The following is a 12,423-nucleotide window of genomic DNA, read 5'->3' as shown; positions in this document are numbered from 1 at the left end:
TATAAATCTTACGGTTTTTTTCCTACAGCAATGATATAAAATTTACGTTTACATACATTACGTTTATCCATGTACAATCATAATCAATATAACGTTTTCTATGGCTTATTAATACAAATCTAGATATCAAATTTTCTCTGTTTTACTCAATTTTATTTTAAGTACATTCTATGACATATTTCCTATAAATGGAGAGAACAAACATGAAAGAAGATGACAAGGACCTGCAGCTCTGCTCAACCATCATAATACTCTTTATATTTTTTGTTCTTTTGGTAAAACTCTTTATATTGTTGTTATTGTAATACTCTACTAGATTTTGACCCGCGCTTTCAAAGCGCAGGTTTATTTTTGTTTTTTTTTTCAATTGACAAATATTTAGTAAATGTCACATTTTCATATATTTGTGCTTTATTTTATAAAAGAATTAAATTTTTTATCTTTATTTATCGTATTTCATTTTAAATGACTATTTATGTTAAAAAAAATTAAACTTTATTTTTTTAATGAATTAAGTTGGTATAACTCTGATAAATTAATTTTATTATGGGGTTAATATTTTAATTAAAAAATTATATACTTTTAATAAAGATTTATACTTTTCAATAAAAAAATTCAATTATTTTTATGAATGCTTAAATTATATTAAGAAAAGAAAAAAATAATAATTAAGAATAGTTGAAAAAAAATTATTTTAACTTGGACCCAATGGCCCAAAGGAAAAAAAAAAGTGGGAATTGAATCTGATTTTTTAATAGGCCCAAATGGCCCAAGAGAGATTTAAAGTGAGAAATGAATTTTTAATATAATTTTTTAAAAATAATATTTTTTAACTATATAATAATTATTTTTAATTAAAATAATTATTTTTAATATAATTAATATAATTAATATTACCCGCGGGTTAAGCGGGTTACCCGTGGGTTTTTGCGGGTAGAAATTTTTTTGTTTGTGAGTTATGCGGGTCGATTTTTTGAATCAAAAAAATGATTCAATCCGCAGCGGGTCAGGGCGGGTTGACCCGCAAACCCAGCACTAATTATTGCCTATGTGTTTTTGTCCAATAATATTTAAAAAAAATCCTAATAGATTTGAGCCGTGTGTAGCAGGGAAGTAACACTTTTTAATAATAAATTTGGAACTAAGATCCCTAATCTTGAAAACCCTAGGCTCTCCAATTCGACGAGGACAAAAGAAGATGTTGCCGTTCCTGGGAAACACCTTGGCTAAGGTAATCCAGAGAGATCTTTGTCTCTGGGTGTGTTTGATATTTATTTTGCTTTTGTCTCTGTTCACTGAGGTTGAATGAATAAATTATGCAGTCTTGCCGCAAGGGGAGCTAGGCTGCAGTGTCGTGATTTTTCATCCGTGAGTGAGAAAGGTATCTCATTATTTATTGGCATATCAATATCTCTCCTCAAGTCAAATTTTTTGTTTCTAATTCTCGTTGGAATCAACTTTTTGTTTGTTAGCTGTCTCGAAAGTTTATCGATACTGCTTCACAGCGGTCTTTGGTGGTGCTGGATTCCTGCTCGGTGTGTGGTTTGTAATATTTTTATATATATATATATATATATATAGATTTTTTGGGTTCACTAAAAACCGTCTTCGTCAGGTGGTGTGACAACAAGCCCCGTCTCTAAGGGGCTCCGGGAATATGAAGAGGTAAATAACCTCAAGGGATTGGGTTAAAATCTTTTTCTTCTTCTTTCTTTCCTATATAAGTCTTCTTCTCATTTTAATTTCAGCGCTTCGTTAAAGGTCTCCAACGTCTGGAAAAAATGGAGGCCAGGAGGGGCAAGTGGATTTCCTCTCTTAAAGAGAAAACCAAGTGACGGTAATTGGTTGCGTCTGTTTGTTTCTGTTTTGTCTATGTTTGCAGCCGTTGATGAACACATTATCTGCCAATCACTGTAATAACTACTTCATGGTTGTGTCTTATAAAATATTTCTGTTATATGTGGCGCTTAGATTGTGGCTAGAGGAGAATTGTTTTGTAGAAAATGAAATTTCCACCCTTAAGATTAGGTTTTGTGCTCTGAAATGTTTAGCTTCCTGAGCCGCTGCAGGGAATAGAAGTGTGAGGTCCGCCCGACCAGATGATTTAGTAGCTCTGACAATCCTCTTATAGAAGCAATAGCAGATTTGGCATTGTTGGTGAAATCCTATCTAAGCTGAAACACAAAAGTCCTCAAGCTTTCATTTAGAGAAATGTATAATCTAAGCAATAAGCTTTTTTCTCACACAACCTGTCACTAGATGGAAAAGACACTCAAATTTCAATTTAGATGACACAGATGCTGACCAATGCTGACCACAGATGACACAAAGCTCCAATGCTGACCACAACAGAGAACCTCCCAAGCAATTGCAAACCTCCAAGGAGCAGAACTACATAGCTTTGATTTCGTAAAACGCGTAAAACAGACATTAAACCGCTGTGTTTCGTAAGTTTGGCCGAAGACAATCAAGAACTTGTTACATTTTTAGACGATGATAAGTTGATAACACATGATGCAAATTACAAAACAGCAAATATACTATGAGATAAAAGAACAAGCTGTATATACAATTACAATTATAACAGCAAATGTCTTTTATCCCCCTTCTAATGTAATAAGTTGCTAAGCAACAACTCTGTAAAAAACAAAAAGCCTTTGGTATGAATTTAACATTTACACCCAAAAAAAAAATTATAACAAAAAAGTCAAAAACAATCTTAATACGTAGCGATTTTGCGTAAACAAAGTTGTAACACAATCATTCTCTTATTTTGTCCCTTTCTTGGCTCATCATTACAGACTTTGGCACTCTAATAAGACTTCCTCCATTGCCACCTTGAAGATGAGTGTTACTCAGCTTCCTCTTGTTCATTTCTGCGTACATGTCCTTCTATCATCGGCTTCCATAGCCTTACCCTCGCATTTAAACCAGTTTGATACCTTTCATCACACACAAACACAACAAACAAGATACACTTATTATAACACTTGCTCCTTGGGTCAATAAGAGATTTTTCTTACGGGTGAAGAGAGTTTTGGAACATTCGTCTCACTGGCTCATAGTCTGATGAATATTGTTCCCACTGTGATGATCTTCAGCACTTGGTGCCTCAACCGCAGGCACCTTCTTTGCAAGAGACTTGGGGATATCGAGATCATCTTGAGCATTAGCAATAAGAGAAGTATTTATGCTATTTTTGTAGAATGAGCCGGTTTTGGATTCAGAATCTTAGTTGGCTACAATCATTTTTTTTTTGATCAAGGCTACAATCAGTTTAAAGGTAAAAAATAGCAAAAATACACTTACAGATCACTTGAACATTATTAAGTAATGAATTCATAACAAGAAAAAATTGAAACACGCATTTTTTAAAAAGTAGTTAAAATCGTTAAAATTAAAATTAAAATAAGAAAATCCGTTTAACAACGTAGTATTTGTGAATGGCTTTACCAAATTTTCATTAACTTATGAAAGTAATTTGCTAAGAAAACAGATTTTTTTTTTAGTAAAAAAAAAAAGAAAACAGAGTTTTTTAAAAGAAATTTTATAAAAACGTAAAAGAACAAACATGGTCAATTTGTAGAGTTATAAAATACATAGAAGATATATTTATTACAAAAATCGATTCACGGGTAGTGCTTTGATTTGGGCCACAAGTAAATAAACTAACACAGGAAAGCGAAGCCCTAATTTTACACCCAAAGGAAGCACTCAACGGAACAAAAGATGATGATGAAGCACTCGCAAACAGTTTTGGCCAAGGTTAAGCTAAGAATTATTCTTTTTATTCCGGATCCTCCCTCTATATTTCTCTATTCATGATTGTAGTATTGTCTGTGTCTGTCGAGATCTGCAGTATGGTCGGAGAGGGATCTCATCCATAGCTTCTTCTCCCCTGTCCTCAAGGGTCAAGCATGCTTGGGAGGAGCAGAACAAATTAGTTCTTGGTTTAGCGTTCATTGGTGGATGGTTCGTCAAAGCTAACATAAGTATGGTATTTTTGAATTATGTCTCCAACATTAATTCTCTAGAATGTAACTATTTTGCTTTCCTGTTTCCAATGAATGGATGTTTCAGATGTTTTCAAGCGAAGAGAGGATTGGTACAGAGTTCACAGATTTTTTGATGAGGAGGATAAGCGTCTTGAAGAGAAACTTGCCCGTTTTGAAAAGGTAAGTCAAGTTTGATACATTTTATTAAATAAATCATATGTTCAAACCATTTGTTTTATTTCATGAATGGCAGGAACTGGATGATGATGTCTAGGCTACAATAGATTGTTTTTTGTGTTGTGTTGTTTGGTGTTTTATCCGCACTCTCGTACTAATTTAGTGGTGGCTTGCTTCTTGTCTTGTGTTCGTTTGGTGTTTTGAAACTGTTTTTTTTCTTCTTCATCTCCTATATATGGTTCCACTTGCAAACCTACTCTTACGTGTTTCACAAGTATTTGGTCGTATTCACAAGTATTTTAACATCAAGAACTTGTTAAATTTAAGACGATAATATGTTGGTAACAGTCAGTAACAAGTGATGCAAATACAAAACAGCAATATATGAGATACAACAAGCAGTATATACAATTATAACAAAAAGTCAAAACAATCATAATACGTGGTAAAAGTTGTAACGATTGCGTAAACAAAGTTGTAACACAATCATTCTCTTATTTTGTCCCTTTCTTGGCTCATCATTACAGACTTTGGCACTCTAATAAAACTTCCTCCATTGCCACCTTGAAGGGGAGTGTTACTCAGCTTCCTCTTGTTCATTTCTGCGTACATGTCTTCTATCATGGGCTTCCATAGCCTTACCCTCGCATTTATAAACCAGTTTGATACCTTTCATCACACACAAACACAAGAAACGAGACACTTATGTCACTTGCTATTTGGATTTGAGTAACAAAACATACGTTCGTCTAAAGTCAAAACATACCTGACTTCTTGTCAATCCACTACGTATAGCAAGAAGATGTTTCTCTGAATCTTTCGGGTAACTGTACTCAAAGAGAATACGTTAATATCATTTGCTTAGCTACCAATGTCATCAAAAAGTAGGCTTAATAAAGAGTTAAAAGGATTCTTACGGGTGAAGAAAGTTTTGGAACATCCATGTACGTAGAACCGAGACTGATTTCTCAGGCAAGCCTCGTTGCGGTCTCCAAATCTGATGGTTCTTACGTTTTAGCTGCTGAAGAAGGCAATGCTGGTGGAAGATTGAGTCTTCTTGAGACTTCTCTTTGCCTCTCTCCAAAACCGTTCCCATCATGAGTATCTTCTTGCTGATTCTCTCTCTCAGGTTCTTGTATAAGAAGGAGACGGTTTGGAGTGCAAACCGGGTGTGTAGCTGAGGATCTAACTCGGTTGCTGCATGGAAGGCTGATACAACCGTATGAATCTCGTCAACGCAATGACTATATCGATCATCCACCTGAAGACAAAAATCAACTCGAAAAAACTTTCAGTAATTAGTAAATAATTTCTTGGTTTATGTAAAAATGTGTTAATATATATTATTATACCATTTGAAGAAGATCCAAGAGATGGGTTTTCTTTGCTTCTAATGCTCTTCTTTGCGAACCGCCATCAAGAAACTCGTTTAGATTCTCATAACATGAGACAAAGGCTGAGTTTGTACCCTCTGACTCGGTTCCTCGAGAAGAAAAGTAGCATTGAGGATTAGTCTCTATGCCGTTGAGGGAGTATGTGGCGAAATGAGATAGTATTTCTTGAACGGAGTGAAGGTACTTTGAGCCAAATATCACTTGAGAGACGTTATTAGAAACGTGTTTGCTGCTGGAAGAAGCTTGCTCTGAGGTTATTCTTGTAGATTTAGTAGCAGCGCAAAGGCTTATCTCCGAGCTTTCATTAGAAACATCTGTGGCAAGACTTAACGAGAGCTCGTTTCTTGGGAAACCTTCTTCACCGAATGTAGATATTATTGGTTCACTAGGACCAACAACACCTTCTATGAATGGATATGCATGAAACTCACTATTTTCACCAAGACTCCACATGTTGTTTGAGGGATCATCATATGGTCTTAGATGTTCCATAGGATGAAGTGAAGGAGGAGGAAGAGGAGGAGCCATGGCCTCAAAGCTGGTCTCATGAACATTTGTAGATCTTGAAGTAGATGATAAGTACTTGTTAGTGAGAAAAGAGTTGAAGATATCAAAGCCACCCATTTGTAGAGGATCTTGTCTGATGGAATTCCATGGAAGCATTGTTGGAAATGATGTGGAATCTTCTCTTGAAGGTATCAAATCCATGAGAAGATGGTTTGGGTTAGTTATAACATTGTCCAGAGAACTATAAGTGCTGATGTTGTCCATTGGGTCTAATGAAACTGCATTAACAATAATAGAAGTTTTTAAGACTCAGACAAAAGTATTTTCAGAAGATCTCAGAAACCAAATCTTTGGAGAATAGTACTAAACAGAACTCAATGTAAGAAGAACTATATCATTAACTGTTTCATAAACATATAGGTAAATGTGAACTGAAGCATGAATTAATTAGACAGTGAGTAGGCTCAATAATGCACACACCAGTAATAATTCAAAGATATCTGTGCAAAGCAGTAAACTAGTTTAATAAATAAAAAAAGCATTATTAGTTTACTGCAAATGTCCATATAACATTAAAAGTGTTGAACTTGCCTTTATACTTCTTCTTCTGATAACAACTCTGGGAACATCTCAGAGAACAAGCCGTTGCAAGCAGAATTTTACATAAGCATTTCCAAAATTTGTGTTAAAATTGAAGAAGATGAAAGTGTTTGTTTCTCTTCTTTCCAGTGAAAGAACACTGTACTTCCACTCCGCAGCTTCTCTATGCTCCTAAAGAAAGCAAAAAAGGATAAATTAACAATAAAAACTATTATATATTGTATAAAAAAATAAATGATAAAGATGATACAACAAAGCTGGAAAAGAGAAAAGTGAGTCTGGTTAATCTCTTTTGCATGAACGCAAACTATTCAAAAGGTTCAGATTTTCACCTTACTTTAATACATTTTCATGAAGAAACTCATCGTCTTCATCCCCTGCCTCACTTCAAGATTCAGACCACTAGACTTAACACATAGCAGCATACTTTATAATAAACAAATAAACTATTTCCCCGGGAAAAGAAATAAAAAATGAATTCAAGAGATATGTGTAAAAGAAAAGAGGGCCAAATCACGTACGGAGCTCCCTCTGTTTATGACATGAATCCATTATCAAATATTTACTAGATCTTCCGACCAGAAACAAATTCAGAAAAAGATAAACCAGAATCAAATCTTATATATTTTCCTTATTATATGATTTATATCTCTTAAAAATGTTGATCGTAGAGAGAAATGTGGCTCATATGATATATGGTTGAAACCAAATCTAAAAAGAAAATCCAAAGACACGAAGAAGACCGATGTGCTACTGTTTACTACAGAGAAGTGCACTCATTTCTGTTGCAGGCTTTAAATAAGGGAAGAGACCCTACTATATTTTACTATTTGCATGTCCCTCTATATGTTATGCATGTGTGTATAGACAAAAAAAACTTTCAGAATAGTATATAATAAGTCGATTTATAAAATAACAAGAAAATAGGTTTTGTCCTCTTGTGCTGGTTTCAATTATCAGAAAGAGGGAAAAAAGTAAAGAGAGGTGAGATTTTTTTTAGCCATTTAAGGAGAATTGATGAGATGTGTGATCCATTTGGGTTATTGCTTTTTTCTTCTTTCTTTTCTCACCACTCGTGTCTTTGTCTTGTGCCATCAAATCTCATTTTACGCATATTTATTTATTTTAATTGAAGTTTTTACGTAACATTTAGAGAAAATATCATCAAGTTTGGCCTTTTCTTTGATTGTTCCTTTCTTATCAAATCTTCTTTTCATTTGGTTCAATGTGTCGTTATATGCAACGTCTTATTATACCGGTTAATAATGATTAACTCTATTACTATTAGTCCTAGAGTATAATAGATACGAGCAGGCCTGGATATACGAGCATCTGAAATTATGATATTCTTATTGGAAACTTTTCTAGCTTTGCAGGTGTTATAAGAAAACAGTTCTAACTAAAAAACAAAGCAAAAAGCTAATGTAAAAGTTATTTTGTTTGTTTTACTAAGTTATTTATATATATTATAGCTAAAAGTTACTATAGATATATGGATCTTTTTTACTTATTACGAATTAAATTTGAAATTGTAAAGTGAAAACTTATGATCTATACAGTATATTCGGATGGTTATTACTGTTTCTTTTTTTCTTTTCTTTTGGGTCAAAAACTGTTTCTTTCTGATTCTATATTATTAAAGAGATTAATAGTATCAAAAACACTACGAACTATCTTCTGAACTACTGATGCTATGCTATGCTAGAGAGCTTTGTTATCATGCCTAGGACAGTAGGACTAATATGGGGTGTAGGCCGAGCGAAAAAGTATTTAATAAAATAAAACACAAAGAAAGACTATTTTCATAAGTACCATATGTTTTCTTTTACCAATTTATCCCCAAAACATTAATTCTTTTAATAGAACTACAAATATTTGCCTGAGAATGATTACTAAAGCCTAAGATATGATTTAAAATATCAAATCTTAAGGATCGATTTTTATGGCAGTATTTCAAAACAGATCTCAAAGTGGACAAGATAAAGAAATTAAACTAGAATTTGTTTTTGTAGTATTTTCAAAATGTTCATAGATGATGCAACTAATATGAGCTTAAACGCCAACATGTGCTAGTCTGACAAAAAGAAAATACAACCAAAGAATGTGACAAGATAACGAAATGGCACGTACGTACCACTTGTAATATTATGGGCTAAATCCTAAGATTAGTGGTCCGCTTGGACAACAAAGCTCAACAAGAAGTCGTTACAGCACCTTATAAATTGAAAAAATGTACTTGGTTAGTTACGCTCATAGATTGTTGCAAAACTCATTTTTACTCGGGAATCACAATGTGAAGATACTAAGCAAAAGCGAGAGAACAAAATATAAGTAGATTCTTCACACAAAAAAAAAGAGTTGGAGCCACCAAGATAAGTGCCAAATTAACCGACTGTAACGTGAAGAATACGTAAAAGGAAGGGAGAGCAAAGGAAAAAGCATGGAAAAGAAAACCGAAAGCTGACTCAACTGAACATTTACAGCAGTCTCGTGAGGCAAAAGGCTGAACATTGGTTTATCTGGTTCGCTACACAACTTGATTTCCGGTTTATAAGTACCCACATTGGTAAATATTGCACGTAAGCTAAAGAATAATGGCACGTAGCTCGAATTTCAAAAAGATATTTTTCTTGTTCGTGTCGGTGGCTGCCAATATTGTCTGGTTCTGTTAACACAAATGATGCATCTCTCACTCGCTTGATCGTCTCTACATGTAACAAAACCAATATACGTACATATGCCTCTCTTATACAAGCGAAACAAAATGTACGTAAATCTAAGGCAATAAACAAATTGTTTGATAAAAAAAAAGCACCAATGATGATTCTTGTTGCATAGGGTTATTATAACTGCATGGCTTTGGGTTTGTTGTTACTACAATGTTTGTGACAAGTGAATCTACTCTCTTTTTATTGGGTGAACAAGCAATGCTTGGATATGTTCATTACGTGACTTTTAAAGGTCGATTACTAGACTGATGTATATATATACTTCATACATGTGTAGTCTATACTGTATATATACAGTTCTATCATAAATACCCCCAATGTACACTCTCATTAAGTTTAAATGTCGGCGAAAGGTGATGATGTACGGCAGAGATGGTTGTCGGCAATACTGGATTACAATTGGGCTTAAATGCGTTATAATGGGCCTTTTGAAGTCACGTTGTTAAGGCCCAGTAGGCTAATTAATGAAGTTAAGAAGTTGATAAACCACCTCAAAAACGAATTAATGTATAAAAAAAAAGTGAGGCTCACATGGGAAGGAGGGAGAGACAGTAAGATTTGATTGGATAAATACGAAAAACTATTGGATCTGCGTTATTTGAAGATTTGAAGACGTTAACTGATTGACTCAAAATCAAAAAGTCTTTTTTGATTTTTTGCCTTCGAGAATTGTGATGTGATTTCAAACACTATCTTCTAAGAGCCAAGAAGGAAGGAAGAAGAGGAAGAAACATGGACTGGCCGAAAGTTTCCTCTGTAAATTTTCTCAAAAAGACATTAACACTTTTGTTTTGTTTTTTGTTTCTTTGGTTTTGGATTGGTAATGGTTTTGTGTGTTTGGTAATAATTAAAAAAAAAAAAACAGAGATCAAGCTCTCTTACTGTCGGAGAGAAAGTCTGCGCCGTCTTTATACCTCTCTTTGCTATTATTGATTTCCTTTTCTCCACCGTCGGACAATGCTTCGATTGCCGCCGCCGACGATCTCCTCAAGTATGTCACCACGTGGATCTGGCTCGTCTTGCACATGGATCTCCATGTGTGTGTTTTCTCTTCTCTCTCCCTCTTCTTATCAATGGGTTTTCAATTTTAACTGTTTGGGAGGTTAAAAGTTTTAAACTTTGGTTTTGAATGTATTTTTTTTTGCAGTTTCAGTAAATGAAGTTGAAGCATTGTATGAGTTATTCAAGAAACTTAGTTGTTCAATTATTGATGATGGGTTGATTCACAAGGTCAGTTTCTTTTCTTGTGGAAAGTCTCTTATATACTAGTTTAAGGATGATCTCGTTGATGAATTGCCATCTTTTATCAGTTTTCTCAATGATTATGAGTTTGTTTGTAGGAAGAGCTTCGGCTAGCGCTTTTCCAAGCTCCATATGGTGAGAACCTCTTTCTTGATAGGGTGAGTCACTAGTGTGTGTGTGTGTGTTCTTTAGAGAAGACGGAATAGTTTTCTTTTCCCATGGTTTCTTGGACTTTTTGAGGATGAAACTTAGGGTGGTTATATACTTGATGTTTTTGGTAGGTTTTTGATTTGTTTGACGAAAAGAAGAATGGTGTTATTGAGTTTGAGGAATTTATCCATGCCTTGAGTGTGTTTCATCCCTATGCACCAATCGAGGAGAAAATCGACTGTAAGGAACTTAGAAACCATATTCAGTTCTCTATGTTAATAGTATGTAGCAAAGCTTTTATCTTATATAGTCCATGGATGAGTCTCAAGCATATGTTTCTTATATGTGGCAGTTGCATTTAGGCTCTATGATCTAAGACAAACCGGATATATAGAGCGAGAAGAGGTAAAAATAATCTGCCATTGCTAGTTGAAACTGTCTTTTGAGCTTAATAGAATTGTCAATGTTTATAGGTGCATCAAATGGTGGCTGCTATTTTGATGGAATCTGAAATGATTCTGTCCGATGAACTTTTGACCATGATCATTGATAAAGTGAGTGTGTATTTTGGAATCCTTTCCTTTTAGAGGTGGATAAATCATATATTTGAATGATCACTGAACTTGTTTTTGGTAGACATTTGCTGATGCAGATGCAGACAAGGACGGTAAAATAAGCAAAGAGGAATGGAAAGTGTATGTGCTTAAGCATCCTACCTTGCTGAAGAATATGACTCTTCCTTACCTCAAGTATGATTCTTCTCTTTGTTAGATTAACTCTTCAATCGAAGATAACTTTCAGATGTTGATCATCAAACATCTGTTTGAATTTTGAAGGGATGTGACGACGGCCTTCCCAAGTTTTATATTCAACACTGAGGTTGAAGACTGAGGCAGAACCGGTTCTGCTTTGGATTTTGTCAGTTTCCTTATTGTATTTTTACCCAAATTAGTTGGTGGTTTACCTGTTAGCTGTAAGTAAAAAAATTTGTGAGGCTCCTGATATCTTTTGATGCACGTATCTGTACACTGTTCCATTGAAAGTGATAAGCATTATTTTTACATATTTTTATCTTTTGCGTCTATGGACCAATGGTCCATACATATCTTATGTGGAAAGTTTCGGAAAAATATAAACGAATGGGTCAATGTCTAATGATTGTAGATAAGAACGAATATTTTATCTCAATCATAGAGATGTATACATTTGTCTCAACTTTTTAAAAAGTATGATCAGCGTATGAAAAATCTAGATTTTCATAATTATTTTAAAATATATACATACTATCCTGTTCTCGTTAACACAAGTAATAATTTATGTTTTGACTTGAAGATTTTTTTTTTTTTTGAACACAAACTTACTTTCATTCATACTTAATCTTCTTCAATACAATAGATAGAGGGAATTAACCATCCTCTTTGACACCAAGCATAACATACAAAACATAAATAAACTAAGCAAGATAGGTCTTCAATCGAAGATGACAGCGGATTCGAGACGATGCTCAAATGCGTCGGGGGAGCCTTCACGACAAAGTCGTATAGCTGTGGAATAGTCACATAATATGACGTTGAGGTCCAGTCCTCATCTACGAGAAACACCAAGGTGGTCTCGATTGCATCTTCAGGT

General features: G+C 34.3%; 2 protein-coding genes and 2 long non-coding RNA genes across 9 annotated transcripts; 3 read left to right on the top strand and 1 right to left on the bottom strand.

Moving 5' to 3' along the window:
* Positions 1-1,156: 1,156 nt before the first annotated feature.
* On the top strand, positions 1,157-1,957 carry LOC125609078. The gene is made up of 5 exons (XR_007339580.1): positions 1,157-1,231; positions 1,323-1,381; positions 1,473-1,535; positions 1,616-1,665; positions 1,749-1,957. It is a non-coding gene; the product is annotated as an uncharacterized LOC125609078 (long non-coding RNA).
* A 1,790-nt stretch (positions 1,958-3,747) lies between these two features.
* Positions 3,748-4,459, top strand: LOC125609076. The gene is made up of 3 exons (XR_007339577.1): positions 3,748-3,992; positions 4,081-4,175; positions 4,249-4,459. It is a non-coding gene; the product is annotated as an uncharacterized LOC125609076 (long non-coding RNA).
* Positions 4,460-4,540: 81 nt separating this feature from the next.
* On the bottom strand, positions 4,541-7,444 carry LOC125609074 (homeobox protein ATH1-like). 5 transcript variants are annotated; one of them, XM_048779917.1, is made up of 7 exons: positions 7,195-7,444; positions 7,006-7,075; positions 6,665-6,844; positions 5,525-6,351; positions 5,090-5,433; positions 4,939-4,999; positions 4,541-4,841 (listed from the first exon to the last, which is right to left on the bottom strand). In XM_048779917.1, the coding sequence occupies exons 4-7, from the start codon at positions 6,335-6,337 to the stop codon at positions 4,659-4,661; spliced, it is 1,401 nt and encodes a 466-aa protein (XP_048635874.1). In that variant the 5' UTR covers positions 6,338-6,351; positions 6,665-6,844; positions 7,006-7,075; positions 7,195-7,444; the 3' UTR covers positions 4,541-4,658. The 5 variants fall into 5 exon arrangements, with proteins under 5 accessions (XP_048635874.1, XP_048635882.1, XP_048635872.1 ...); XM_048779925.1 differs by having other exon boundaries at positions 7,011-7,075; XM_048779915.1 differs by having other exon boundaries at positions 7,006-7,058.
* A 2,452-nt stretch (positions 7,445-9,896) lies between these two features.
* On the top strand, positions 9,897-11,859 carry LOC106364417 (calcineurin B-like protein 10). Of its 2 annotated transcripts, none has more exons than XR_001273233.3 (9): positions 9,897-10,158; positions 10,268-10,439; positions 10,550-10,632; positions 10,743-10,802; positions 10,926-11,034; positions 11,147-11,199; positions 11,268-11,348; positions 11,447-11,543; positions 11,631-11,859. XR_001273233.3 is itself a non-coding variant. In NM_001315552.1 (9 exon segments), coding segments are annotated over 9 exon segments (750 nt in total).
* The last annotated feature ends 564 nt before the right edge of the window (positions 11,860-12,423 follow it).

This window comes from Brassica napus, chromosome A1 (genome assembly GCF_020379485.1).
Source record: "Brassica napus cultivar Da-Ae chromosome A1, Da-Ae, whole genome shotgun sequence".
Classification (NCBI taxonomy): domain Eukaryota; kingdom Viridiplantae; phylum Streptophyta; class Magnoliopsida; order Brassicales; family Brassicaceae; genus Brassica; species Brassica napus.
The sequence above is the reverse complement of the archived record's forward strand: the minus strand, read 5'-3'. Positions and strand labels throughout refer to the sequence as shown.

Excerpts from the sequence above, each read along its gene's own strand:
- LOC125609074 (XM_048779907.1), bottom strand. The coding sequence starts at position 6,337 with ATGGACAACATCAGCACTTATAGTTCTCTGGACAATGTTATAACTAAC. Across the intron at positions 5,434-5,524 it reads TCTTGGATCTTCTTCAAATG|GTGGATGATCGATATAGTCA; the intron begins GTATAATAATAT and ends TTTTGTCTTCAG. Across the intron at positions 5,000-5,089 it reads TTCCAAAACTTTCTTCACCC|TTACCCGAAAGATTCAGAGA; the intron begins GTAAGAATCCTT and ends CTTTGAGTACAG.